General features: G+C 55.1%; 13 protein-coding genes across 13 annotated transcripts; 7 read left to right on the top strand and 6 right to left on the bottom strand.

Moving 5' to 3' along the window:
* Positions 1–220: 220 nt before the first annotated feature.
* BKA78DRAFT_336255 (DUF895 domain membrane protein) lies at positions 221–1877 on the top strand (the record flags this gene model as incomplete). Its single annotated transcript, XM_066890231.1, has 5 exons — positions 221–293; positions 346–421; positions 474–1439; positions 1490–1586; positions 1646–1877. 5 exons carry the CDS (start codon positions 221–223, stop codon positions 1829–1831), a joined length of 1398 nt encoding a protein of 465 aa, XP_066745421.1. The 3' UTR covers positions 1832–1877.
* A 408-nt stretch (positions 1878–2285) lies between these two features.
* Positions 2286–3602, top strand: BKA78DRAFT_294653 (tRNA-splicing endonuclease subunit sen54 N-term-domain-containing protein; the record flags this gene model as incomplete). Its single annotated transcript, XM_066886382.1, has 3 exons — positions 2286–2392; positions 2446–3080; positions 3127–3602. The coding sequence occupies 3 exons, from the start codon at positions 2286–2288 to the stop codon at positions 3600–3602; spliced, it is 1218 nt and encodes a 405-aa protein (XP_066745420.1).
* BKA78DRAFT_117027 (uncharacterized protein) lies at positions 3527–4533 on the bottom strand. Its single transcript, XM_066882361.1, has one exon. The coding sequence runs from the start codon at positions 4403–4405 to the stop codon at positions 3923–3925; it is 483 nt and encodes a 160-aa protein (XP_066745419.1). The 5' UTR covers positions 4406–4533; the 3' UTR covers positions 3527–3922.
* A 255-nt stretch (positions 4534–4788) lies between these two features.
* Positions 4789–5646, top strand: BKA78DRAFT_250042 (proteasome maturation factor UMP1-domain-containing protein; the record flags this gene model as incomplete). The annotated part of the gene is made up of 2 exons (XM_066884529.1): positions 4789–5500; positions 5579–5646. The coding sequence occupies 2 exons, from the start codon at positions 4789–4791 to the stop codon at positions 5644–5646; spliced, it is 780 nt and encodes a 259-aa protein (XP_066745418.1).
* A 456-nt stretch (positions 5647–6102) lies between these two features.
* Positions 6103–6788, bottom strand: BKA78DRAFT_249857 (ubiquitin-related domain-containing protein; the record flags this gene model as incomplete). Its single annotated transcript, XM_066884508.1, has 2 exons — positions 6103–6341; positions 6395–6788. 2 exons carry the CDS (start codon positions 6786–6788, stop codon positions 6103–6105), a joined length of 633 nt encoding a protein of 210 aa, XP_066745417.1.
* A 396-nt stretch (positions 6789–7184) lies between these two features.
* Positions 7185–9279, bottom strand: BKA78DRAFT_311519 (ERG8, Phosphomevalonate kinase). Its single transcript, XM_066888221.1, has 2 exons — positions 8817–9279; positions 7185–8650 (listed from the first exon to the last, which is right to left on the bottom strand). Exons 1-2 carry the CDS (start codon positions 9077–9079, stop codon positions 7552–7554), a joined length of 1362 nt encoding a protein of 453 aa, XP_066745416.1. The 5' UTR covers positions 9080–9279; the 3' UTR covers positions 7185–7551.
* Positions 9280–9409: 130 nt separating this feature from the next.
* BKA78DRAFT_117021 (pentatricopeptide repeat protein) lies at positions 9410–13965 on the top strand. Its single transcript, XM_066882360.1, has 2 exons — positions 9410–9779; positions 9846–13965. The coding sequence occupies exon 2, from the start codon at positions 9885–9887 to the stop codon at positions 13740–13742; it is 3858 nt and encodes a 1285-aa protein (XP_066745415.1). The 5' UTR covers positions 9410–9779; positions 9846–9884; the 3' UTR covers positions 13743–13965.
* Positions 13966–15916: 1951 nt separating this feature from the next.
* Positions 15917–17780, bottom strand: BKA78DRAFT_294647 (uncharacterized protein; the record flags this gene model as incomplete). The annotated part of the gene is made up of 5 exons (XM_066886381.1): positions 15917–15988; positions 16047–17210; positions 17265–17427; positions 17479–17562; positions 17614–17780. The coding sequence occupies 5 exons, from the start codon at positions 17778–17780 to the stop codon at positions 15917–15919; spliced, it is 1650 nt and encodes a 549-aa protein (XP_066745414.1).
* Positions 17781–18462: 682 nt separating this feature from the next.
* Positions 18463–19106, top strand: BKA78DRAFT_294646 (uncharacterized protein; the record flags this gene model as incomplete). Its single annotated transcript, XM_066886380.1, has 3 exons — positions 18463–18511; positions 18546–18592; positions 18654–19106. 3 exons carry the CDS (start codon positions 18463–18465, stop codon positions 19104–19106), a joined length of 549 nt encoding a protein of 182 aa, XP_066745413.1.
* A 61-nt stretch (positions 19107–19167) lies between these two features.
* On the bottom strand, positions 19168–20247 carry BKA78DRAFT_351928 (uncharacterized protein; the record flags this gene model as incomplete). The annotated part of the gene is made up of 1 exon (XM_066891268.1): positions 19168–20247. The coding sequence occupies one exon, from the start codon at positions 20245–20247 to the stop codon at positions 19168–19170; it is 1080 nt and encodes a 359-aa protein (XP_066745412.1).
* Positions 20248–20499: 252 nt separating this feature from the next.
* BKA78DRAFT_116955 (uncharacterized protein) lies at positions 20500–22451 on the top strand. The gene is made up of 2 exons (XM_066882359.1): positions 20500–20927; positions 20979–22451. Exons 1-2 carry the CDS (start codon positions 20751–20753, stop codon positions 22140–22142), a joined length of 1341 nt encoding a protein of 446 aa, XP_066745411.1. The 5' UTR covers positions 20500–20750; the 3' UTR covers positions 22143–22451.
* Positions 22452–22759: 308 nt separating this feature from the next.
* Positions 22760–23380, bottom strand: BKA78DRAFT_294643 (cyclophilin-like domain-containing protein; the record flags this gene model as incomplete). Its single annotated transcript, XM_066886379.1, has 3 exons — positions 22760–23179; positions 23239–23304; positions 23369–23380. The coding sequence occupies 3 exons, from the start codon at positions 23378–23380 to the stop codon at positions 22760–22762; spliced, it is 498 nt and encodes a 165-aa protein (XP_066745410.1).
* A 698-nt stretch (positions 23381–24078) lies between these two features.
* On the top strand, positions 24079–25432 carry BKA78DRAFT_294642 (arrestin domain conatining protein; the record flags this gene model as incomplete). The annotated part of the gene is made up of 3 exons (XM_066886378.1): positions 24079–24156; positions 24252–25136; positions 25190–25432. The coding sequence occupies 3 exons, from the start codon at positions 24079–24081 to the stop codon at positions 25430–25432; spliced, it is 1206 nt and encodes a 401-aa protein (XP_066745409.1).
* Positions 25433–25672: the final 240 nt, after the last annotated feature.

Genomic DNA, 25672 nt, shown 5'->3' with positions numbered 1-25672 from the left:
CGAGCAGGTGTGCCGATAACGAATTGCTCGTCATTTCTAGCTTCGATGACCCAGCCGAAGTCCCGCGAAGATGCGAAAGGATTGTATTTGAGCGGTTATCCTCGTGGCTGCCGCACTAAGATGCTGCAGTCTTTGAATGCATCCCCTTTGCAGAAGCGAATCTACAGCTGAAACGATCCGATACACCTGATTGCTCCAAAGACTCACAACACGGGTCAACATGGCAGACGTGAAGGAGAACGCGGAGCCGACAGATGTCGAGATTCTTCAGCCAGACAGGAAGATAGTGAAGCGTGAGTATGGGAATTCGGTATGGTTTGTTCTTGATTCACTGACTTGACACAGCAACATGGTATCGCTCGACGCTGTTTAATGCCCTGATTCTCGGAACTTGCAACTTCCTCGCGCCTGGCATCTGGGGGTAAACGACACCCATTACCTCTATCGTATGAGCTGGACTAATGCTGTCAAAGCGCTATGAACTCTTTAGGGGCTGGTGGTCTTGAATCGGCCTCATTGGTCAACACTGCCAACGCGCTTACCTTTTGCCTCATGGTCCTCTCCTGTATTTTCTCCAGTGTCATCGTCCGTGCCATTGGCATCAAGTGGACGCTCATAGTAGGAACGCTCGGATACTGCTTCTATGCTGCCGGTCTGTACACGAACAACCGCTTCGGCAACGAGTGGTTCGTTTTGGTCGGGGCGGCGCTTTGCGGTCTTTCTGCAGGCATTTTCTGGATGTCGGAAGCGGCAGTGGCATTGTCGTACCCCGAGCCATACAATCAAGGCCGCTTTCTTGGCCTCTGGCTCAGTTTCCGTCTCGGGGGACAAATCCTGGGAGGTGCCATCAATCTGGGTATCAACGCCCGCCACAACACAGCTGGGAAAGTGTCCTACACGGTTTACCTCATCTTCATAGTACTCCAAGCTCTGGCTCCCTTTGCTGGACTGCTTCTCAGCCATCCACACCAGGTCCAACGCGAGGATGGCCTCAAGGTACATCTCAAAATAACCGAGAGCAGCCTGCGAGAACTCAAAGCCACGGGAAAAATGTTCATTTCCAAAAACTTTCTACTCATTGTTCCACTCATAACCCAAGCGGTTTACTCAGAGGCCGTCATCTTCACCTACCAGTCGCAGTGGTTCAGCGTACGGGCACGTGCTTTAGGATCGTTTCTGTCCGGAATCGTTGCGATGGTGGCTGGAAACATCCTCGGGGCGTTTCTCGATTATACGAAAATCAGTCTGCACAAGCGGGCCCGTTGGTCCTTCTTCGTCATCCTTGGACTCCAAGGCTGTTGGTGGATTTGGGCAACAGTGCTTGTCACTGAGTTCCGCAAGACCCAGCCGAGCTATGACTGGGTCGACCCGGGGTTCGGCAGAGGGTTTGCTCTATTCCTCTTTGTGATTATCGGATTCCAGCTCAACTACATGTTCCTGTAAGAAAGTTTGGCTGGCTTCCTTTTCGAACAAGCTGACTCGTCATTAGTTACTTCGTTGTCGGTAATCTGGCCAGTAACGAAGCAGAGGTGATTCGAATTGCCGGTCTGCTGCGAGCAACGGAATCCGCAGCTCAAGCTGTCAGCGTAAGTGATCTCTATCAGAATGACACACGAGCTACCGCTAATTTGTTCGGTTGCTGCAGTACGGACTAGACAGCATCGATATTTTTGGGCAGGTTGCAGGCGTCTATTTGAACTTTGGACTTTGGGGGATTTCATTATTCCCGGCATGGTTGGTGATCAGGCAGATTGGATTCGGCCTTGGGGATCGAAAGGTACAGCGTGAGTTGGCTTTGGCCCGTGAAGAACAGGAAACGGCGTCGAAATAGAGGGACGTTGAGATGATCGACCACACAAAGGCTTTGGCAAGAGGGAATTTCTAGCAGCAGAATAATGAAATGTTCTTTTGCTCCTGATATTGAAATTGGGATGGAATTGGCGTAAAAGCGCTTTGAGACTGTTACCACAGTTTTGGACGACGGAAGCCCAGTGGCTCAGTTCCAGAATTTATCGACGACGAAGGTAAGAACGTGTAAATTAAACAGGGAGTGATCATATCGATGAAGATGAACAAGTACAGTAGACTGAAGCGTTTGAGTCCCGAAACGAGAGGACAGGGAGCATTCAGACGCGTTATGCTAGTGACTGAGGTGTGGGGACGAGTTGGTTCGCGGGGGCACCGAAAACATCGGGCAGTCGCCCATCGCCTGTTGCCCGCCGCCCCGCTAACCTGGAAATTCTACGCGACCATCCGACTCACCTCTCTCCCCAACACAAACCGCCATGTCTGACATTGACGAAGAGGATGTGCCTCAAATATCCGCTCAGAATACCGAGCAAATTGATCTGAGCGACGAAACCCAAGATTTCCGGTTCCTTAGTAGCCTGACGTATGTTCAAGCAATAGTTGAACATTTCCATCTCTCATTCTCACCTGCTGCAGCATCACCGAGAATGGAGCTTCCGGACTACCCAAGCGCGGCGAGAAGGACTTCGAGCCACACTCGACGTCATTGCAAGCATCAGCTCTCGAGGCCTCTCGCCTCGCAATGCACGCTGCCATTTCCACAACCCGAATCCACAATCCCAAAGGCCATATTCTCGCGACTTACGACCCGGCATCCAACATGGCGTACGTAGAGAGTATCAAGGGGCAAGCTTTCCGCACAATTGGGAAATACGTTGATGGCAAGATGGCGCTGTTCCCAGAAGAAATGCTCTACCTGCTGGAACGAGGCTCTATCGACGTAAGGTGGCCTGCGGCAGAGGATGAAGTCGAGGGTCTACCCATGAGTTTGCAGGGCGCATATGCGACATGCCTCGGGATGGAAGAAGTCGTCGGGGGCAACCTCACCATGGAAAGATACGTCGTATACGCTGGCTTAAAAAGGTCCGGCTACATTGTCACTCGCGCTGAGAGCTGGAACGGGAACAAGGTCTTGAGCGCGGAGGGACAAGCTCAACCATCCTCTGCACTCGGATTATTCGCGTCATTCTGGAGACGCGTCTTTGGGAACACCTCCAGCGCGAAGTCTTCGCTCGGCCCACTGGTCTCCCCAGGCCTCTACAGAAACATTAGTAGGTTCTTCCGACTGGATCAACCACGTTTGCTAATGCTGCACAGGTGACGTGTACCGTCTTCTGGACGTGATTCCATTCCACGACCCAACTGCAGCACCCGAGTTTTCTCCCAAAGAGAGCAGTAATGACCCTTTTCACATCGCTTACTTGGTTTACAAGCCATCGCCCGGCTGGAAAAAGTCGAGTCCTGGACCCCCAGACTTCCGCGTATGCGTGATCAACGCTCGAGAGACTGCTGTGCCTGCAGTTCATCAACTCAACGACCTTTTGGCCTGCACCCCGTATCAACCGCCTCCGGACCAAGGCCATGTGTACCAAAAGGTCAAGCATGGTTACCGCAACGTCATTCTTGCAGTCGTTGATCAGGGAATCGTCAGCTATCTACGTGTTGCGGACGCTGGGTTCGGCCATCAAAAGCTCTACGAAACCGTTCCTAGAGGCGCAGGATCCAAAAGAGGGGTATTCAGGGGTCGTGGACGTGGTGGAGGTCGTGGTCGTGGCCGAGGCCGTGGACGATGAAATGATGCCCGACGAATCTTGGTGACGAGCGCTCCAACAAACACAACCCAATCATCAATGACGTGCGATGAGATTTTCGACGGGATAAACACAAAGCTCCCGAGTTACGTCTCAAGGAGTCACGGACCACCCCTAGGGTATCTGGGAGCAAGTACGGCTACTCGAACGCAGCGGAGTTGCAAGAAGCCCGCATGGTCCTCATTGCATTTGAAGCTAATTACAAAAAAAACTCTCGCCGATAGGAACGAAGGCAGCACCAGTCTTCTTTGGCCGTATTCCTGTCGTGGGAATAGGGAATGTTCAGAGACAGTCGTCATCTTTCAAACCAGGATGGAGGCAGCCTTGAAAAGGACCCGGAAGCACTGGCCCACGCTCAAGAAGTAAAAAAGGGTTCTGAGGTACGACTGGCCCTGGGAGGCGTTCTGGGCATAAACAATGTTGTAGCCCGTGCGGGACAGCAGGAAGCTGGCAGCAAACCAGTTGAGGCCGCCGGAGCCTTCGACCTTATCGAGGCCTGCCATGTTGCCCAAAATGATGGCGGCGATGAAGAGGGGCATGTTTTCCATGGAGTTTGCGTGTGCTGCCTTGAGGCGCTCGTAGACGGCATATCTCTTTGCGCCGATCTTCTTGGCGATGGCGGTCTTGGTGGCTTCTCCCTTGGGATTGACGTTTTCCCATTTGCTGACTTGGCCGTTGGTGGTGTAGACTAAGGCGGCAGCGTGGGGAGACAATGCGAGCAAGTAGTATGCCGGTATGGCAGCAATCGACAGGTTGCCATTTTCGAAAACAGATGTGAGAGACATGATGACAGCAGATTGTAAGAAGCCCCGCTGTTTGGAGAGCGTGACCCCTCTTAAAAGACGTTAAGCGGAGGCTTGGAGAGTCTGGGGTTTCGGCCGCTGGAGCTCTGTCGAACCGAGGTCAGGTTGCAAAAAGTAAATAGCCTAACCTGACAAGGAATGTGAACTGAAGTTCGACCGGTACGCGCGTAGTCCTTGAATCCATGTAGAGTGTGCGAGGTGGGAGAAGTGGTTCTCTTTGCGTCTCTGTACGGTTGACTATGTACCAGGATCGCTTAATGACAACCTCAATCGTTTGTAGAGAACTCAGGGACTGGTTTGACCATGCAAAAGCACATGAAGAATCCGGATGGATAGAGACATCCATGACGGATAGTGGTGGCAGCATGTGGACGAATCAGCCGTGTCCAACGCGTCACTGGGGTCGGCAGCCTGGCACTGGCCGGGGTTCTGGCTCTTGGGAAGCTGCAGCTCCGAACAGAGCAGAGCCTCACCACTACCACCACTCCACAACCAACACACCAAACGCTCATCTCTCCTCGACACCCGCCCGTTTCCTCTTCGTCACGCAACATTTTCAAACCATCTCCCTTCCAACGTCACAATGGTACAGTCTCAACCCCCGCCAGCGCGGCATCGTTTCCAGTAGCCCAGTGCTAACACACCTTCTTCGCCGCCGACAGTCTCTCCGCATCACGCCCGCCGCCAGCAAGCCCGCGACGACGCCCGCCGCCCTGGGCGCGCCATCCGCACCCGGAGTCCACGACACTCTGCGCTCGCACATGGGCCTGACGGCACCGTCGGCCGTCGCAACCGCCGCCGCTCCTTCGTCGAACACGGCCGCGCCCGAACCCGAGCTGCAATCCACGCACCCGCTCGAAGCTCGTCTGGCCAAGTGGCGTGCCACCCAGGATGCTCTGAAGATGGAGGGTCTCAGGCGCAACTTTGGCATGGCTGAGCCCATTCGCCGCGGCATGGAGCTCAAGGTCGTCAGAGCTGGCGAGTGGAGGCCTGCGCAGCTGGGTAACGCGAGCGGCGTGCATAGCGACATTCTCACTGGAAGGGACGCTGAGATTGACTGGGAGGATGTATTCCAAGGTGAGCCGACCCATACACGAGGGACCTGTGGCTTTTCACAAGCTTGTGTGTACAAATGATACTGACGTCAAGTACCAGGCAACGAACTTCGTCCAGTCCCCGACTTCCACACCGAGATGGAGACGCGTATGAAGATGAACTGGTAGTGGTGCATGAATCTCTCGTTTCCAAGAGCGGCGTAGACGGAGCATGGATAAGGTCAAGGAAGAAATGCACATCTCCTCGCTCGAGTCATGGATGGATGGGTCGAAGAAGAACTATCTTGAGGCTTATATCAAGCCGCCAGACTCTACCTGGCGGATAAATGCCTTGATACTATGATAAGTCGAGGGTAAAGATTAAACGCAAGTGATTATAGGTGTCCCAACGCCGTGTGTGCCCGCATCCGCTATACCATACGCCGTCCTCAAGACCAGTGGGGGATGGCGAGCGTCCCAAGCTCATCCCAGTTATTTACTTTTTTCCCGCGATGCTTCTCATCTCTCCCGTCTTAACCCTCTGCCGAGTGACGCTCCAAATAATACTCTTCACGTCGGGGTATTTGCAAGAAGAGCCGCCGTTTCAGGCACCTCGTATGAGCATTCGCATGCAATAATACAGCGCTACAAAATGGCACAGCGGCACCGGGCCGTGGGCTCTCCGTCATCGTCTGTTCGTCCCCCAGCCTTTGCCGTTTTGGCGTCCTCGTCGTCGACGGCTTCTTGGGGCTTGACCGTCATGTGTACGACGTTTGGCGATTCTGTTTGGAAGCGGCAGTCCTTGAGGTGTTGCTTGTCGTCGAGCATCCGGCCGAAAGATATCAAGCGTATCGAGCTAGGCGAAGTTGGTCGCGGCTCCCACTCTGGAAATGTCATTAGCACATGCGCGCGGTACTGAATGCGATGGAGGCCGTACCTTCGCGCCAGTCCCGCCATATCAGCTCCTTCAGGGTGTAGACGCTGATGTTGAAGGGGTCCATGTTCTCGGGCGTGACATTGCGCTTGCGCAGGTACTTTTCGTCAATCTTGTAGGGATGGCGGGCGCCGCTCGTGAGCAACAGGGTAATGACGACTACGGGACCAGCGGTGGTGTCTGGCTTCGCGGCTGGTGTATCCGAGGCGGGACCAATTGCCTCAGTCTCTGAGCGGACGACGCCGAGGGCGGGAGCGGCGGCGGATGATGACGACTCTGGTTGGGCAGTGTCCTCTGGCTGGTCTGCGGGCGGGGGATGTGGAGGAGGAGTGGGCGATATCGAGGGGTCGGGGTCGGGGCCAGAGTGGTGCTGCGACGTCGGGGCCAGGTTGGTCATCTCGACAGAGGTTGAGGTTTCTTTGGAGAGAATATGGTCCGAATCGGCGGCATGCGCGTGTTGCGGGAGAGACGGGGGCGGTAGGGCGTCGGCAGAGGAAGAAGATGAGGCTCTGTCGAGAGCAGGAGGAGCAGCAGCCATGGCTTTGGGGGAGTGGCAGCAGAGACACAAGCAATCGAATGGATGGGGCGGCGGCCGGGGGTGCACTGGTCACTGGTGAGTGACAGACGAACGGCAGGCAGGGAAGAGGGCGCAGGCGGTCGGGGTGGTGCCGCGACGGGCAGTGATAACGAGGGACGAGGAGCGGAGCTTCTGCTTGCTGACGGCGACCAGGGTAGGAGTAGGTGGGGAGCTTGTCCTCATCAGGCGAGGCAGACGTCACGGCAAGCAAGAGGCACAGTTATGAAGAAGTTGTGGAAGAGATGCGATGGTAATGAACATGTAGAAGTCGGCGCTTGGCGGTCCGTTCGGGTCGGTTGCCGTCCAGGTCGTCGTCAGGGCACCTAAAAGACGATGGACGGGAGCATCCAACGCGAGACGCGGTACCAGTGTTGCACTGTCTCGTCGATGGTGCCGCGTTCCTTCAACGACCAAACGTCTGAAGTATTCCTCCATCTGTTCCTTCCAGTCATCATCATCAACATGCCTGGCCTATCACTGGCTGCTGCCGATCTTCCGCTCAACGGTGGAGCCGCCTAATCGAACCCTCTCCGTCCGGGGAACTGCCTGACCTTTTATTCGTGCATCTCTAATTATTTGTTACCTACTGCATCCAGCCGCTGTATATCGCCTCTCTTTCTTCCTTGACGCCTTCCATCTCTTCTCGCACCCCGAGCATGCTGACTTTGCCAATCGACCCGCCGCCACTCGTTTTCCAACCTGCGAGCACCTCTCCCAGCTTCTCAACCGTCTCTTGGGAATCCTCAACCAGCAGAGCAACCGCATCGTAGCCTCCAGCTCCAGGAACCACGCCACCAATCACTCCCGGCACTTTGGAGCACGAGTCAAGCAGCTCTGTCTGCTCTGGAGGCTCAATGGGCACACCAGACAACTCGGACATTTCTCGAATCAGTGCGCGAATGCTGTGAATGCTCGCCTTGAGGCCGTCGTAGTCACGACTCTTGCTCTTGCTAAGCTGCACCAACTCGGCGGCGAGACCTTCGTTCGCTTGCTGAAGATTGTCCCATAGCTTGTCCGCTTGCTCCGGATGTTCCTGCCGCCATGCCAGGACTTGCTTGACCATGCCCGGCGTCTTGGACCCGCAGTCGACATCACACATGACGAGGCGAATGCCCTCGGGCACAGACACGGCCGACTTGGTCACCCCCGTGTCCCATTTCTTCGACGCGTCTATCTCGTCGACCAAACCTTTCAGTGACGCGGCGAAGCCTTCGGATCCCGATTCTGGCAGGGACGAAAGGAGAGCTGGTGAGAATCTCTTGTAGAGACAGGATCCAAAGACGGCTGAAGCGACGTCGAAGCCGGAGCCAACCTTGCCCTGCGCAGCGCAATGGGCGGCTTGGGCGAGATTGTGCAGTCGGGACTTGCCCTCGTCTGAATCGAGCGAGAAGGCAGACTTTGGCAGATAGTGAGAGAGCACGGCGCCAGTAAAGGCCGTGACGAGGGCGGCCGAAGAACCCAAGCCGGTCTTGTGGGCATCCCACAGAGGCAAGTTGAAGTTTCTAAAGCGGTCACCGGGAGATTGAATGTGCGCTGGACCTGAAGAGTAGTAGTCATTGTCGGCCAAGATGGTAATCGAGGCCGGCTCTATGCGGTTGGAGCTTAGGGCTGAGACGTAGGTGAGAGCATAGCTGAGAGCTGTCTCGACGAACGGGTTCCGGTGGAGGGCTTCTGTTGCGCTCCTACACCAGGGGTTGGAATGAGTTCGGGACCATGAGGGAGACGTGACAGGATGGCATTCAAAGATGGCACAAGATTGTCTACATGTGGATAATTGCAGCGCCGGCACATGATCCCTGAGGAGGAGAAGCGGCATAGGAGCGCAGGGGGGAGAAGTTGGACACTTACGCTCTGAGCTGCGTCACCTGGATGCCGCCACCGTCTTCGGCTAAGCGGTAGCCATACTCCCAGGTGGCGCCCACGAACTGCGGAGACTTGACAATGATTTCGGAGAGGCTGACGCCCGACCCGGTTGACAGAGGACGGACAATGACGTGGATGCGAGCGCTGAGGCCAAAGACGAGGCCAGTGTAGTCTCTGTCGAGCACGAGGTAGCCACCGGCGAGCAGGACTTTGCCAGGGGCAGAAATGGCGACCGAGGCGGGGGCCATTGAAGGGGGAGGATGGTTTCAGGTACCACCAAAAATGCAACGACTACAACGGGACGATTCGGAGGGGACGAGTGATGAGTCAAAGACTATTGCGTAGGAGTGCAGAAGAGAGAATTGAAGTCGTCGCTGGTACGGGGAATATTGGGCTTGGGCTTGACTGACTGACTGACTTGTCAACTGCCCGTCGGTCAGCATCGGCCATCGACCACGTCCAGCCTGCAGCGTGGTCACGTGCAGCGCTCAATTGTTTCTGCCTGGGGCCCTCATCCCGGGGCTTTCCTGCCGAGCACCCGCCGCTTCTCTCGCCTTCCGCCCGTCATCGCCCGTACGCGAGGATCCGTTTGGTTTAGTTTCCATCGTTGCCGTCACCAGTCACACCCTACTTTGTCGTTCTTTTTCTCCCTCAGCCTCCCCCTCACTCATCTTCGCCTCTCCCTCGATCAGAAATCCTCCTCCAACCAAACATCCAATTGCCACTCCCCCTTCCCGTCGTTCGAACATACGGCGCTCGATTTCTGTTTTACCAATTGCCGTATAAACCCTCGCTTGGCGCTACCTTTGTCGCTGGAGCCTGGGCTTTTTTCTTCTCTCGCAATTTTTCTTTCCTCTACCTTTCTGACCACCCCTTCGACCCGCGCGTTTGTTTGGCGGCTCTCGGTCGCCAAATGAACCTGCATTTGTTTCTTCCCTTCATTTCAAGGTGCGCTGCCTCATTGACTTGCGCCCCCAAGGCAACAACCACTTGCTGACAGTCTCACCCTCACAGCCTTACCTTCTGGAGCTGAAGGGTTCCTCACTTTTCTAAATGGTCTTCAAGACCCTCAACCTCAGAAGCCTCAGCCTCGCCAAAACCTTTACCCACGGTTACGCCCAGTCCGTCGTAGCCGCTTCTCAGTCCTCCTACGCCTCCCAAAACTTTGGTCACGTCTCCGGCCGCTTCTCCAAGCTCCAATATCACCAGGCTCAGAATGCTCATTCTGTCGGCACCTCTGCGTCTGCCAAGTCGGCCCACCCGGACCACCATGACTCTGGGTTAGCCGCCTACTTCGAGGCATGGAACAAACACCAGAAGCTGGAAAATCGGGAATGGCAGCAATTTCAGTTTGCCAAGCGCATTGAGTGGAAGCCGCAAGGCGCTTCTCCGGACGGCGTCGTCGAGGCCGAAAGCTCTTCCAATGCTGCCGAAGATGCCGAAACCAACGCCAATCCCGCGCACGGCGGCCTGGACAGGTCCTACAGTGCCAACGCTGTCGATGACTTCAAGCAGGCCGTTGATGGTACGGCCGAGGCTGAAGCCCTCGCTCAGATCGACGAGGCCATCAACAAGGAGATTGAGCGCCGCAAGATTGAGTCTGGGGAAGAGCTGGATCAAGTTGCCGCGGGAGCAACCAAGGTAGAAATCTCTGGGTCCAAGTCGCCGGCCACGCCCTCGACATCGCAAATAGAGTCTTCGCCCAAGTCACCAGCTCCCAGCAGCCATACACCGTCGTCAATCATCGAATCTGAAGCGTATGCTGCCCAATTGGAGAAGCTCGCCGATTGTCATCATTATGCGGAGATTCCTGCGGTTTTCGAGAGCATGCTGGTTGCAGGCGTAAAGCCTACCGCATCAGCATACAACGCTCTTCTCGTATCGGCCATCCACTTGCCTCGCCAACGGCACCAGGTTGTTCCCAAGGCCCTCGATGTGTACTCGGATATGCTGCGCCGCCGCGTTCTGCCGGATGCCACAACCTACGCCACTTTGATCGAATTGCTCTCCGTCCGCTCTTTGGAGGTATTGTCGTCGAAAAAGATTTTGGACGAAAAGCGCACAAGGTTTGGTGGCATGGAAGAAGAGGGCAGTTTCTTGCTCCGGTCGAACGAGACAGATTTTGCGATTCTGCTCGAGGACAACTCCCTGAATGTCGCCGTCAAGCTTTTTGATACGGCCTCGACTGTCCGCGCTGACTCCATCTTCTCGGAAACGACGTACAGGAAGCTCATTACTGCTTGTGCTGAGATGGGCCGAGTCGAGGACATGGTTAGGATCTACACCCACATGGAAACCCGCAACGTCCTCCCGTGCGCTGAAATGTTTGCTCCTATGATCCAGGCCTTTGCCACGTCCGGGGACCTACGATCTTCTGTCGAATGCTACGACGAGTACAAGGCTTTGGCGATCGCGAACGACGATGGCCAAAATCAACTCGTCCGCAAGGATGATGACGTTTACGCTGCGGTCGTCAAAGCCTACATCATTTGCGGTCGTGAGGAGGGTGGCCGAAAGTTCCTTGCCAAGCTCCAGGAATCCATGGAGGTCCCTGAGCGATTTGCTGCCCTCCGCGACCTCGTGGGGCTGAAGGCTTTTATCCCCGTTTGGTTGAACAACGGTTCTTTCCAAGTGGCTGTCGATCATGCTCGCGACCAGCTGAGCGCTGACGCTCGGATGGTAGCAATGGCTGCCATTTGTGTCAGGGCCGCGGACCAGAACAAAACGGACATCGCCACTGAGGCTTGGGAAAGTCTTCCTGAGACTATGGAAGTCACGGTTCCTGCCATTTCCATGGTCGCCATGCACGTTCGAAACGGAAATACGGAGGCCGCTCAGCGTTTCTGGGAAGTTCTGGAGGTCGCTCCCGCAACACCTTCTCTCATTGAGCCTGCTACCATGTATGCTGTAGCACTCATTGGGAGCGGACTTGCTGAGCGTGGAATCTCACAGAGCCGTCGCATGTTTGCGCGAATCCGTGACTCTTCCAAGGCGCGTGGCTCGGCCAGCCTCGAGGTCGTGGAGCAGATTGACGAGTCTATTCAGATAATGGGTCACTTCATGACCAAGAGGGGTATCAATGTTGGCGCCAGGCCTAGTATGGAATTGCTCTGGACCATGGTTGAAAATGGTGGTCTTATTCCCATCGTCGCAACTCACTTGCTTGCTGGGTTTGGCCCCGAAGGCGTTGCACAGCTCGGATGGGAAGATTTGCAGCTTTTGATGCAGGTCCAGGCGGGTATGATTCTCAACTCGGCACCCGACGTCGCGAACCATGCCCGATTCTCTCACATCCTCGAGGTCTTGATGTCTTACGGTATTCCCCTTGACAAGCACACGAGCTTGGTCGAAAAGGTACTTTCCAAGGTCGACCGCCCGGATCTGGTCCAACACTGGCAATCTTACCGCTACCCGACGATGATGTTCCAACCGCCCGTCTACCCAACGTATGCTCCAGCTCCAGCGGCACCGGTGTCTGCTTACGAGGACAACTACGACCCCTACGCGGCAAACACTGACAACAAGGGATCTGTGGCCATAACAGATCTTCTGGACAAGCCCGCTGGTCGTTCATCATCTCGACTGAATGACGCACTGGTCAAATTCAAGAACATGCGTCGCGTTGGCAGGCACCCCCGCTATTTCACGTACTCGAAGTTGATTGCTGCCGCGGCTAAGGACGGACGCATGCGTGTTGCGCAAGAGATTCTCAACGCAGCGAGACAGGATGTTCCCTTCCAGCCACAGCACCGTATCGTCAAGCATGGTTGGATCACGATCCTAGATGCCATGGTTGCCGCCTGTCTTCAGACCGGCGACCGCCAAATGGCTGAGCGGTACCACCAGGAGCTTCTCGAAATGGGAGCGGCCCCTTCGGCAAACACGTTTGGATTGTACATCACCACGCTTAAGGAGTCAACCAAGACTTTCGACGAGGCTTCCGAAGCCGTCAAGATTTTCCACCGGGCCAAGGCCGAGGGCGTCGAGCCATCTTCGTTCCTGTACAATGCCTTGATCGGAAAGCTGGGCAAGGCAAGGAGAATCGACGATTGCCTCTTTTTCTTCCAGGAGATGCGCAACCTTGGTATCAGGCCTACAAGCGTCACTTACGGCACCGTTGTCAACGCCCTGTGTCGTGTGAGCGACGAGCGCTTCGCGGAGGAGCTCTTCGAGGAGATGGAAAGCATGCCCAACTACAAGCCTCGCCCCGCACCATATCACAGCTTGATGCAATTTTTCCTCGCCACCAAGCGTGACCGAAGCAAGGTTCTGACGTACTACGAACGTATGCGCTCCAAGGGTATCGAGCCTACTTCTCATACGTACAAGCTGCTCATCGATACTCACGCGACGTTGGAACCTGTGAACATGGAAGCTGCCGAGGCCATCTTGGACGAGATCCACGCAGCTGGTCAAAATCCTGAAGCGGTGCACTATGCCTCCTTGATCCACGCCAAAGGTTGCGTTCTCCACGACATGCAAGGAGCGAAGAGCCTCTTCGACAGCGTCATTTCCGAAAAGAAGGTTACTCCGCAGGCCTGCCTCTACCAAGCTCTGTACGAGGCAATGGTTGCCAATCACAACATCCAGGCAACTGAAGCATACCTCGAGGACATGAGGCAGCGCGGTGTCGAGCTGACTCCCTACATTGCCAACTCACTGATTCACGGATGGGCCATGACCCAGAATATCGACAAGGCCCGGGAAATCTACTCCTCCGTCCCGGTAGGAAAGCGCGAACCCAGCACATACGAAGCTATGACCAAAGCCTTGTTGGCTGTCCAAGACCGTGCCGGTGCCCTGGACGTGGTCAAGGAAGGTTTGTCCCGCGGTTACCCTTCGGCTGTCGCTAGCAAGATCAAGGAGCTTGTGAATGGCGGTGTCGAGGGCAGCGAGGCGACCGTTGCCTAAGCGACTTTCCGGGCGTCTCTTTTTTACTTCAGTCTCTACCTTTTCTTGTTTTCAACAGTCATTGCACATCGGAGTCTCCGGCTAGGATGGTTCACCAAGTCCCAGATCTGGCAGGCCCATTTTCTTTACTGTACAATAAGACGGAGGAATAAGGCGACAATCATCAAGTCGCTGTAGATCGCGTTATCGAGTCCAGCGCCGGCGTTTTTGGCGTGTCGCCGTAAGCTTTCGCAACGGCAACTTGGTCCCGGGGTTATCTGTGCGATCGGACGTTTCTCTTTTACTGAAAAGACCAACCCCTGTTCCGAAGACGCGGCTGGTCTGCGAGGGGAAACGAAGGGCTCTTTTCCTCTCTTATGATCTGACACTCGTCATGCTTTGTCTACTACTTTTGCTGGTTGCAGAGCTGGATGGCTTTTCGCACTTTTTTTTTTTTTTCACGCTTTTCAGGCCATTTGTCTGTAATATACCCCCCGGGATAGACCCATCTCCTCTCTGATATAAGAAAGAGCTGCCAAAGAGCAAGAGCCTTTTGAAATTTCAACCAACTGTGCAATCTGATACATGACGTGTGTGATCAAATGAGAGTTCAATTACTGGATCCTATCTGAGGTAGCTTGCCCCTTGCGCTGGCATGTGCTTGCAAAGAGCAAGGGAGAAACGACACTCTCAAGAGAAGCGAGGTTCAAAAAGGTCGAAACAAGCAAGCGCACAACCAAGCAAGGGGTAGATGCAAGTGATTCCTTCCCCTGATCCCCTTGTCTACCCTAGTAGCCACAAGCGCGGAGCGTGGGAACTGGAAAGAAGGAAGGCATGCAAGTGAAATGAGGCACGCTCCCACGTTTTGCCTCCTTGGAATAGGTAGGTCGTTCCTCCCTCACGGCACTGGCGCACGCGAGGGCGCCTCGTGCTTCTGGATTCCTAGAGGGGAAAGAACGCAGCTGTCTTCGCAGGGGTCTACTCCTAGTTTCATCGTCTACAAGCGATGACAGCAGCAAGGAACGCGCAACTCATTTCGAGCATCCTGTCTGGCTCGCGATCCTTTGCGTCGTTGGGGTTGGGCCGTGAGATCGACGGTCATCCCTCAGCTACAGCCAGGCGCTGAATATAGACGCATTTATTTTAGTACTCCATTTCAGCTTCCAGATACCATGATATTAGATGATTGGTCTAGAATATCTCGCGTCTGCTTTTCCTTCTCTCTACACGGGAAGCCTCGATGTAATCCAGTCCGACCAGAAAGAGAATCCCTTTCGGCGGCTGGAGAAGGCAGGTAGGTATTGTACAACCACACACGACGACACTCCAGGTGCTCCTTTACGACTTTCCCCTCCCTTCCCACTTCGACTATCCACACAGCCCTCGCTTCCTTCACAATATATCCGCCCCGCTCTCTCTCCAAGCAAACAATCAATGCCTCGCTCAAACGCGGCAAGAAGCCTTCCACCCCCTTGATGCAACCATCCATGAAAGTGGCCAGCGCAAAATAACAGGGACAGGTCAAGAAACAGACAGAGCATTACAAAAATTCGAAAAGTGCAAGCCAATCACAGAAGCACGGCCCGCGCTCTGAGGTGGCAAAGATGGCTGAGACGGCATTTTGACAAACAGGCGACCAACGAAAAACAAAGCTGCTGAACTCATCCCCGCAATTCGGATGAAGCCGCCAAAAACAACTATTCAGCTTGAAGGCGGAGAAGACTTGGTCCGCTAGAAGTTGGAAAAGAATTGGTGGCACGTGTTGCGTTGCGAGCGCGAAACGACGTGCAAGGGTGGCTGAGGTGTACTAGGTACCTAGCATTAACGGGGATACTTCTATATGCCAACCCCGGGAAAGGATCATTCCCATGAAACAAAAAGGGCAAAAATGCAAGAGTGCAAGGAAAAAAAATTTCGTGCGCCATGCGACGCCTGAACTACAGAACTGACGTGAGCTTCGGGCAGCAACGTGGGGTATCGAACAATCAACGAAAGGAAAAAACCAAGAAGGCAGAGCAAGAACAGAGTCAGGCCAGTGGCAATTCTGTCGCAATCTGCCAACATGACCATATTGCGACTCTGGTGGCCACGGTTCTCGTCGTTAAAATCAAAATCGGCGTAGAACTTCATCGTCACTGCATCATTTAAAGCCGTCCGGAGCAGCGAGGTATTGCGAGGACGAGGACTCGAGGGAACTACGGAGCAGATGCTCCATCTTCGCCGTCAATGGTCCTGCGCCAATATTGAGGCAGGCAAACGCATACGAGCTGTTGTTCATGTTAGAAAATTCAAGAGCCTCATGTTCAACCGTGCAGATGAACTTACCGGGAAAGCCTTGACGTCTCCGACGGTGTTGAGGGGTCTCTGCTGGGTTCCGCTGGACATGCCGCTATCCCTCTGCCATTTTCGTCGCGAATCCCACTCTTCAGCGCTGTCGGCAACCTTTAGGCCCGTAGCCCATCCATCATCCCAAATGCCAACAATCTTGATCATTTCGCCTCTCTCAAGCTCAAACTCGTCGTTGGCGCGGGGCTGGTAGGCCCAGAGCACGGCCACCAAATCACCGGGCCGGATCTCGTCCTGCGAGTAATAGTCTTTGAAGAAAGCCAGCTGTTCCGATTGGCCACTGTCATACTCGGGAGACGATTGCTCGGCAGCGCCGTCGTTCTGTTCGGGGGAGCGCGCCTCTTCCGCCATTCCGAGTCTCGATGAACTTGAGAGGGAACCCCGGCGTTTGGGAAGCCGACCAGCCGCAACCATGGACTGGGGACTGCTTGTGTTGGATTCCGAATGGTATCCGGCAGCCACGGCACCGTGCTCGCTGCTTGTGTATGGGTCGGAATTGGATCTGGTTTCGAGGGCAGACATGCGCGCGACGCGACCGGTGGGGGGTGGTGCGGGAACGACTGAGGGAGCTCCATCGGTGTAGGACATGGCGGGGCCAGCGACTGCTGATCGAGAAGGAGCAGGCAGATTGAAGACACTGCTAGTTTGGCTCGCATCCCGCCTCCGGCGCATGTACACACATGCGAAAATGATGAGTCCAAGCAGGAGCGCAGCCCCCAGAACGGATCCAATCACAATGCCAGCAATTTTGCCCCCAGAAAGCCCATTGCCGCCGCCGTTCCCATTGTTTGCTCCAGCAGTCGAGCTCGCGGTTGCCGAGGTTGTAAAGAGAGGCGGAAGGGAGGTCGTTGTCGGCAGGTGAACGTTTTTGCAGCGATTGTTGACATCGGAATTGACGCAGCAAGAGTCGGTCGCATTCGGAGAGCTGGTAGCACAGAAGCCACACAGACCCTCGAGATTGGTAGAGTAGCCGCAGTTGTCCGGCTCATTTTGGACCCCTGAGATACACGAACCACTCAGAGAATCGGCAGGCAGAGCGCAATTGGTGAAATCAGCGCGGATTTGGCTGTTCACTTCGGAGCTGTTTGAAGAACATATTTGAGGAGTCGCGACGATCTCTTGTTCGCTAATGGCATAATCGGCCTGCAATGAATTAGCATCCAGGGGCCAAACGAGGATCTTGGCAAAGGGACTTACGCAGGTGTCGGCGCACAGCGGACGCGACTGCTGAGAAGTCAAGTTGCAAGGCGTGAGAGAGTTCTGGACTATGGCATTACACAATACGCTAGTCGTGTATCTTGCGTAAAGGTCTGTTGTGTTATCAAGATTAACTTTGGTGCAACCCAGTAGGTTCACATATCTGCGAGTCGGTCAGTAGCTTGGCGATGCGAACAAGGTGAGAAGACGGTACCTCTGTTCAACGAAGCTAGAGTTGACGTATGACGACAGATACCGATCGAATGAGGCTCTGTCAGATACGTAGCTGAGGAATGGACTGGATCAATGTTAGTGTTTGAGACACGGGACGAAGCGCGCGGTGACTGACAAAAGGCCGGTCAAAGTAGAATCGGTTGAAATGCTTGCCGAACTGAAAGCTGGGCATTGAGAGGACCCGGCCAGCGATATGCACGAATCTGCGGCGAAGACAGAGGGCAATGAGGTCGCAACAATGGCAAGCGAGATGGCCAGGGTAGTCTTGGAATGCGGCGACATGGCTCTGACCTCGTGTCGCTAGCAGCGCCGATGGGCGACGCGCAGCAGCAATTGGCGGAGGAGGTCGTGCGGTAGTTGCTGGGCTCGAGCAAGTCGATCAATGGACGAGCAAACGGAAGGACGGTGGGGCTCTCAAAGATCCATGCCGTGGGGGTTGTCGAGTACAAGTGGAGGAGAGTTTCGGGTGGAAGAGAAAGACGGGCTGTTGATGTGGTGATGGTTACGGGAGGCGTCTTCTAAGGTTGGCAGGAAGGATTGGAGGAAGGAAAGAGGAGGAAGAGGAGAGGAGGAACGACAGGACGCGCCGAGACACGAGCGAGCGGGACAGGCAGGCCAGGCAGGGCAAGCAGTGTAAAAGGAAAGACTTTTGAGAAGATGGACGGGAGCAGCCTTGTGACAAGCAGCAAGGTTGGGTGAGGGCGTGGAGGAGAGGCGAAGTGAGGGCCTGAACTATTTGACGGCTAAGTACAGGAACAGGCCCAAGGCTGCGGCCTCTGCCATTGGCGGGGACCGTCGTGGGAAATTGCACCTCAGTCGGTCTCCCGGAGAATAATCCTCACGACCGTAAACACCAGAGACCAATATAGACATCTGCAAGGCAAGGTCTTCCCTCTCCTTGCGCGCAAAACCACAACACCAGCGCCTCTCTGTTGGTCGCGCGGTGCGGTCCGTTTGTTTCACTATGGCGGCGGCCAACCACAGCCCCTGCTGGCTGCTGGACCTCAGGTACGGTACGTGGACGCGCATCACGTCGGGTCTGCACAGCTTGCACATCAGATGGTCTGCACCTCTCAGCCGCCATCAAGACCAACGTAACTATTTCTGGCTGGCTGGCGGCCGGCGTCTGGCTCCCACGTGCGCTCCTTGAACTAGCACACAACTGGCGCTGGCGGCTCCAGCTCGAAACCACCACCACTGACGACACAAAAACAAGACGCAGATCTGCTGCCCATCGCATCGTATTGCTCGCAACCTTATCTCTGCCAGTCAATCTCAGCTCACTTTGAAGATCGCGTGCCCTGCGGCTGCCTCCAGTATACAAGACTCCATCCACCTCCCGTCCAGGGTCCATGCCAGTCGTCCCGTCCCAATTCCTTCTGTGCCCTGCCGCCCCGTGTCCGGGAAACCGTTCCGAGCAAGCCACTACCACCACCAACCTACATGTTGGTCTCGCTGACTGCCCATCTCTGGTTGCTACCCACCTCTCGCCGTGGTGGTGATGATTGTGTCGCCCGACCCTCAGGGCCCACCGGCGCGCCGTATATGGCGTCATTGTACCGACAGGCATCCAAAGCCCGCCGTCGCATGTCATGGAAATGTGGTTGAATCTCTGGTCGTTGTGAGAGTCGACAGGAGTGATACACTTCCAACTGTGTCTGTTCTTCAATTATTTCCACCAACCATCGTCGTCATTCTTCTGCTGATGCTGCTGCGGCGCGCCTTGCTGGTGCTGCTGTCTGATTCTGTCCCATGCTCCTCCTTGTTGCTGCGGCTGCTGCGACGATGCCTCTTGAGATATCCAGTCGTTGTCTGAAGATGTTGGCTTTGGAGCAGTCCCTTGCGATGCCGTTGATGCTGATTGCTGTCTGAGCCGGTCCCAAGAAGAGCCCCTAGACGCCGAGTCATTGCTCTCGTCCCACAGACCCAGTCCACCAGTTGGCGATGCATCGTCGTCTGACACTTCGGCGGCTGGGCGAGTCGTAGACCACTGGTCCGCTTGATGTGCGGGAGCTTGGTTTTGTCCTCCGTAGAAGCCTGCCGCGGGGTTGCCCGAGAGCGTGTAACTTCCGCCTTCTTCTCCTTGCACATTAACTGCTGGCATGACAGGCGTAACTGGGTGAGCACCAGCTACAACCTGCGCGTGTGCTCTCTTCTTCAATTCTTCATCCCGACGCTCGACAAAAGCTTTCAGGCGAACATCCGACTGGATTGCCCGCAAGGCGCCTATGGATGCATAAGTGTCGGAAATAAAATGGCCTACGACGATGCCCCAGAATCCCCATACTCCAACACGAGCACAATGACGAAGAAATATTGCCCGTTGGCCCTCAAAGCCCAGGAATTTGCTTGGGTTGAAGTCGGGATACTTCTTATAAGGGTCGATGATTGGCCAATTGTAATTCTTGCGCGTTGACCATGCGCGCCACAGACCCCAGTAGTGTCCCAATTGTACAGCGTTTATGACGGTGGCGTTCTTTTGGGCAAGGTGGTAGGCTGCGGCCTCTGCTTCGTCTTGAGTCGGAGGTCTTCGGAGGAGCGCCGCCGCCCACATCAAGTACTGGGCCGTCTCTCTGCCATTTTTCTCCGCCGCCATCTTCTGGATCTGAATCGGGAGCAAAGTATATGGACGGGGAAGCTTTTCGAGATCCAGTTTGTAGCGAATTGGACCACCAGCCTGTCCGGGTTGTTGTCCATCGTCGATGGACTCCTGTGGCGGAGTATCCGTAGTAGCCTCCTCCAGAACCATGATTCGAGAATGTGGGTGAGACGAGATGTCGCTGGAGATGGATCTCAAAACCGGCAAAGAGAAGGTGTTCGGAAGTTTGGCAGTTTAAAGGTCCAGGGATTGGAATGGAATTGATGCGATGACGCCAGCATGGAAGCGATTCGTAGAACGGTGGAATCCGAACGTCAGAGCTCCAGGGCGGTAAAACGATCATCGCTCACCGCCTAACAGTGATGCCGGCAGAAATGGCTGGATACGGCAAGATAAAAAAGGCACTCCATGATTTGATCAGCTTATCAAGACCCTACATTGTGCTAGGCTTTGACCGTGTTTATGTAGCAGCATGTCGAATTCGACAGTATTTTCCCATTCTCGGACATGACATGTTTCTCCCAAAGTTCGAATTGGCGTGGGTCGCATGTCCTTTCCTCTTTGGGGTTAGCACGCAACCCCCTTGGCGTGCGTAAGTGCCACTCTACTTTGGCTACAGATCTGGTTCAACCCCACATTCTCCCACAGCAGCAATGCCTGTCCCCATCGCCACTCAGGTTATTTACGATGGTATAGGCAGCATACCTTACGCATGGACCGCCATCAAACTTCTGCCATGGCTGCTTCTCCTGGCCGCGCTCAAGAGGTACTTTGGTGGAAATGTGAATACCTCTGAGCGGAAGATGCATGCAAAAGTGGTCTTGTTGACAGTCAGTCTTGCACTCGCTTTGAGGCCAAATATCCGCTGACTTTTCATCAAGGGTGGAACTTCTGGAATAGGAGCACAAGTTGCCCGCGAGCTTGCCCTCCGTGGAGCTCACCTGGTGCTTTTGACCCAGCACGAGCTTACCGACCCGTTCCTTGTTGACTACATCGACGACCTGCGCGAGCAGACGAACAACTCACTCATCACCGCCGAACACGTCGATCTTTCCTCTCTACACAGCATCCGCAAGTTTGCCACAAAATGGGTGGACAATGCGCCTCCCCGCAGGCTGGACATGATCATCCTATGCGCCAACACTTGCACGCCCAAGGGATGTCAGGTCAGGATAACTCGGGACGGTCTGGAAGAAAGCTGGGGTGTCAATTACTTGGCAAACTTCCATCTCCTCAGCATCCTCAGCCCTGCCTTGCGCGCACAACCTCCGGACCGGGACATTCGTGTGATTTTCAGCACCTGCAGCAACTATATGGGTGGACAACTGCCGGACTTCACGCGCGATGCTCTGGGCGATAAGATGGTTGGAAAAGGCAAATCCAAGAAGGGCCAGCCTAAAGAGGTTGTGGCTTTCAAAGCAACGTCCGCCGACGCAACTTCAAAGCTTGCGCTCATGACCTTTGCATCTGCCTTCCAGAAACATCTTTCATCGTACAAAAGGCCTGATCAATTCCCCATGACAGCACGCGTCTTCGTGGTCGACCCCGGCTTCACGAGAACACCGGGCACGCGGAGATATCTGACTTTCGGAAGTCTGTGGGGTCTGGCGCTCTATCTGATCATGTGGCCGGTCTGGTGGTTGATACTGAAGAGTCCTCAACAAGGTGCTCAGACGTACTTGTGGGCGTCCATGGACGACAGACTGGGCCGCGAGTCAGGTGGAAAATTCTTGAAGGAATGCAGGGAGATCAAGTTCCAGAGGGGCGAGATTGAGAACGAGCAAATGCAGAAGGGTCTGTGGGAGGCTAGCGAAAAGACGATAGAGGAGCTCGAGAAGAGGGGTGCTCTAGAGCGCGCGCACCACAAGAAGCAAGGGGAGGAGGATGAAAAGGCGAAGAAGCAACAAGCCGAGCTCGAAGCTCTGGAGGAGCTCGTTCGAAAGGCCAAGGCTGCGAAAGATCTGGAGAAGGAAAAGGAGAAAAATGAGGAAGGATCCAAAGGAAAGACATCTAAACCTCGCAAGGGCAAAAAGAGCAACACCTGAAGGCTCGCCTGGAGAGAGTTGTCACTTGCAAGTCGCATCTATCCAAATGATTCTTTTGCATCGTCTACGACTTCGATATGGTTACAACCCCGCTGTGTCTCGCTACTATACGCCAACTGCCCAGCCTGATGCCAGGCTACTTGACGAGCATCTAAGGAATCTAGTCTAACAGCGGCGACGTTGGAAGGTGTGAAGCTGTTTCGAAGCACTGTTTCATGGCGCTTCGGGCACCACCAGTACGCCCGAGACTAAGGTAGAGCGGCAGACGATTGGACCGGATGCCGTGACTGAGACGCTTGACGTTCAGTCTGAACGTTGAGGCTCACTGTGGGGCTGAGGTTGGAGCGGTAGGGTGTTTCGCGGGCCGTGTCCATTATTTTCTTTCTTTGGGCCTCTATTGCGTGGCCATGCGGCGACTAGCGTGGATTTCCACTGTTTGAGGCGGGCTCTACAAGGGACAAGCCAGAGCCTCTCAGACGCCCGACTGTTCTAACGAGGGTCTTGAACTGAGCAGCCCCCCCAAGAGTGGACTTACAGCTGTCTCTCCAAGTCGAACTGGGCTGCCATGTTACACGAGATCCGTACCATTGCCTAATGAGACACGAGACATTTTTTCTTTAGGTGGCCAGAGGGTTGGCGTGTATCGTGACATTTTTGATAACCACCTTGTCCTTGGGCCGGTGCTTCTTGTCGACTTGTAGGGCCTCCAACTCGTCCAAGACTTCATCACCATGGATGACTCGTCCAAAGACGGTGTTTTTGCCGTCGAGATGCGGCGCCGGGGCCAGGCAGATGAAGAACTGGCTGCCGTTGGTGTTGGGGCCCTTGTTGGCCATGCTTACGATACCACGGGAGTTGTGGCGCAGCGCAGGTTTGATCTCATCCTCAAAGAGGTGGTCCGGGGTCGTGTAGATGGACAGGGAGGATTTGGACTTGGGGTCTGATGCGGGACTGCCGGTCTGAACCATGAACGAGGGAATCACACGGTGAAAAGGCGAGCCATCGTATTGGCCAGAGGCGCAAAGCGCGAGGAAGTTCTGCGGAATGGCCGTTAACAGGGGCGCTGAGGTAGACGAGGCGCAAAATACATAGGTACCTCTGCGGTTTTTGGGACGCTTTCGCAAAAGACCTCAATTTTGAGATCGCCGCGGTCAGTGTGAAGCTGGAGAGAATGACGGCGTCAGCTGCGAGTCAGAGGCACGCGAATGTCTACAATGTGGACTCACAGTGACGGACATGGCGGGCGTGGAGGAGGTGACGTCGGGCTGGGATAGACCCAAGGGCGAGACGGACGATTCTCACGGGGCAGCGGGCGGCGCCGGCGCAGAGGACTGGTCGAAGGGTGTCTGGTCGCCGGGTCGGTGGCTCGCGCCTTGTCGCTGGAACTGTTCTTGGTCCCTCGTGCTGTCAGGCAGAGTCCCTGCACCCACTACTGAAGCATAGCAACCCGCTCCCTCCAGTCGTCTATTGCTGTTGCTGCTTGGTGCTGCTGAAGGTTGGAGGCCGTCAGACGCCACATATGCTCACCTCCGCTCCCGAACCACGACCTTGAAACCGCTGTCGTCCTCAAACACCACACTCCTCCAACCCGACCCCATCGTCGCCCTCCTCCGCTCCCACCAAGCGGTGCCGCCGCAGCCTGCCGCACCGCACCGCTACCTTACCCTACCATCCGTCTCCACCGCCGCCGCTGCTATCCACCCATACTCTTCGCCGAGCCTCTCCATTTCCATCCCGCAGCCTTGCATCCATCCGTCTTCGCTCGACCGCCGCCGCTCCCTTCCTCCGCCGCGCCTGTCCTGCTGCCTGTCCGCCCTCCCCACCGATAGAAGCGTTTGTCGGCTTTGGAGCTCGGGCGACTGTCGCGCGCAGAGCCGTCTCCCATGCGGCTCCAACCGCTGGCCAGCGCCCGACCACTTACGAATAGACCGCAGCCATGTCGGCTCTCGTGCGCGTGTCTGGTCCGCCGAACAGCAATTTCTTGGTCGGCTACCCGGGCATCTCGGCAACATTGGTATGTCGACGCCCAGCGTCACAAGCTTTCTGGCTTGTGCGGGAAACGTGTGCTACATTGCGCGTACCTTGCCAGCTAACCATGTGCTCTTGTAGCCGCGAATAGAGGGCAAGGTCGAAATCAGACCTGCTCTAGGCATCACAAAGCCCCTTACCATATCGCTCGTTACCATCGCTCTTCAGCGTCGCGAGAGCATACACCCCGCCGCCGACTCGGTGACCAAGAAGCATCTCGCCGCCCCGCGCAAGGAAATTACCGACATTGTAGGAAAGGAAATGCTATTATATCGAGCCCCGCTCGGTCGCGAAGCCGTGGAAATATTCGCCATGGACTTGCCCTTTGTCATCTTCATCCCATACGGACGCGGGGGTGAAGAAATCGCCCGTCGAGTACCACCTGCAAGTTTACAGCTGCCTAGCCGGACCGCGGAGACTTTTTACGAGCTGGTCGTCACCGTCCAACAAGGTGCACAGGAGCAAAGGAAATACCCGTTCCCCGTTCCAATTCAACGCTACGATACTCTTTCAACGTTTGGAATGTACAATAGGCCGGAGTCCGCTGAGCGCGTCTCGGATCACCTGATCACTCTTGGAATCTCATTACCACGGTGGTCGTACGGTCCTCTAGACCCAGTCAGCGTATATATCAAGCTATCGCCAAACCCAGATTGGATGGCCAAAGCAAGAAAAGTCACGATTCAGAAAATCACTGTTGGAATCGATGAGGAGATTGTCTACAATCACGAGGGAGACGAGCCTACTCGGAAGGTTAAGTGCCTGACAAAGACCACTCAGGCAGTCGGCGTACGGATGCCCGAGGCAGGCTACTTCACGAACCTTGGCCTTATGTTTCCGGCAAAAGACTACAGGGATAATGAAGGCATTCTACCGCGAGGAAACTCAAGGTTTCCTAGATACGCAGTCAGTGGTTTCACGACCACTGGGACTCTTTACAAGATTGAGTATTATCTGACCGTAAAGGTAAGTCGAGTACTGGAGCTTTTCCAAAAGACGGCGCAAGCTGACGAACAAAGGCCACCATGTCTTCGGCAAAAGACATTTTACTGCGGCAACCGATTGTCGTTTGCCCATTCGATCACGCTGGGTGTAAGCAAGAGATGGAGGCCATCGAGCAGGCAGCGAAAGATGCTGCGCACGTCAGCCCGGACAACCCAATGCTTCCTGCAGCACATGTCGTCAGAGCTAGTGAACCCAACGGCCTCGCGGCCCTGGGAATGGCCGTAGTAGGAGGCGCTACGAAGCCGCTCATCGACTGAGTGCTTTTTCCAAGGGAAAAGACCTGAGCCCACATCCCTCGACGATTAACTGCGTAATATAGCGACTGTGGATACGACGGCGAAGATGCGAGGACACGAACGTAAAGATTCTACGAACAAGCCGAGCCGGGGCTTTCTAATGTCGATCAAGAGACAAACGGACGCGTGCATAAATTTTTGTTATCTTTCTAAACAGGGGCAGGTGTGGTTAGGTTTGGTGAAGCGGCGTCATAAAAAAGG

This window comes from Phyllosticta capitalensis, assembly GCF_038381095.1.
Source record: "Phyllosticta capitalensis strain CBS 128856 chromosome Unknown BKA78scaffold_4, whole genome shotgun sequence".
NCBI lineage: Eukaryota > Fungi > Ascomycota > Dothideomycetes > Botryosphaeriales > Phyllostictaceae > Phyllosticta > Phyllosticta capitalensis.
This window is presented reverse-complemented; position numbering and strand designations above follow the sequence as displayed.

Coding starts and splice junctions, on each gene's coding strand:
- BKA78DRAFT_117027 (XM_066882361.1), bottom strand. CDS start 4,405: ATGTCTCTCACATCTGTTTTCGAAAATGGCAACCTGTCGATTGCTGCC.
- BKA78DRAFT_311519 (XM_066888221.1), bottom strand. CDS start 9,079: ATGGCCCCCGCCTCGGTCGCCATTTCTGCCCCTGGCAAAGTCCTGCTC. Junction 8,651..8,816: donor CAGGTGACGCAGCTCAGAGC/GTAAGTGTCCAA, acceptor CCCCTGGTGTAG/GAGCGCAACAGAAGCCCTCC.
- BKA78DRAFT_117021 (XM_066882360.1), top strand. CDS start 9,885: ATGGTCTTCAAGACCCTCAACCTCAGAAGCCTCAGCCTCGCCAAAACC.
- BKA78DRAFT_116955 (XM_066882359.1), top strand. CDS start 20,751: ATGCCTGTCCCCATCGCCACTCAGGTTATTTACGATGGTATAGGCAGC. Junction 20,928..20,978: donor CAAAAGTGGTCTTGTTGACA/GTCAGTCTTGCA, acceptor CTTTTCATCAAG/GGTGGAACTTCTGGAATAGG.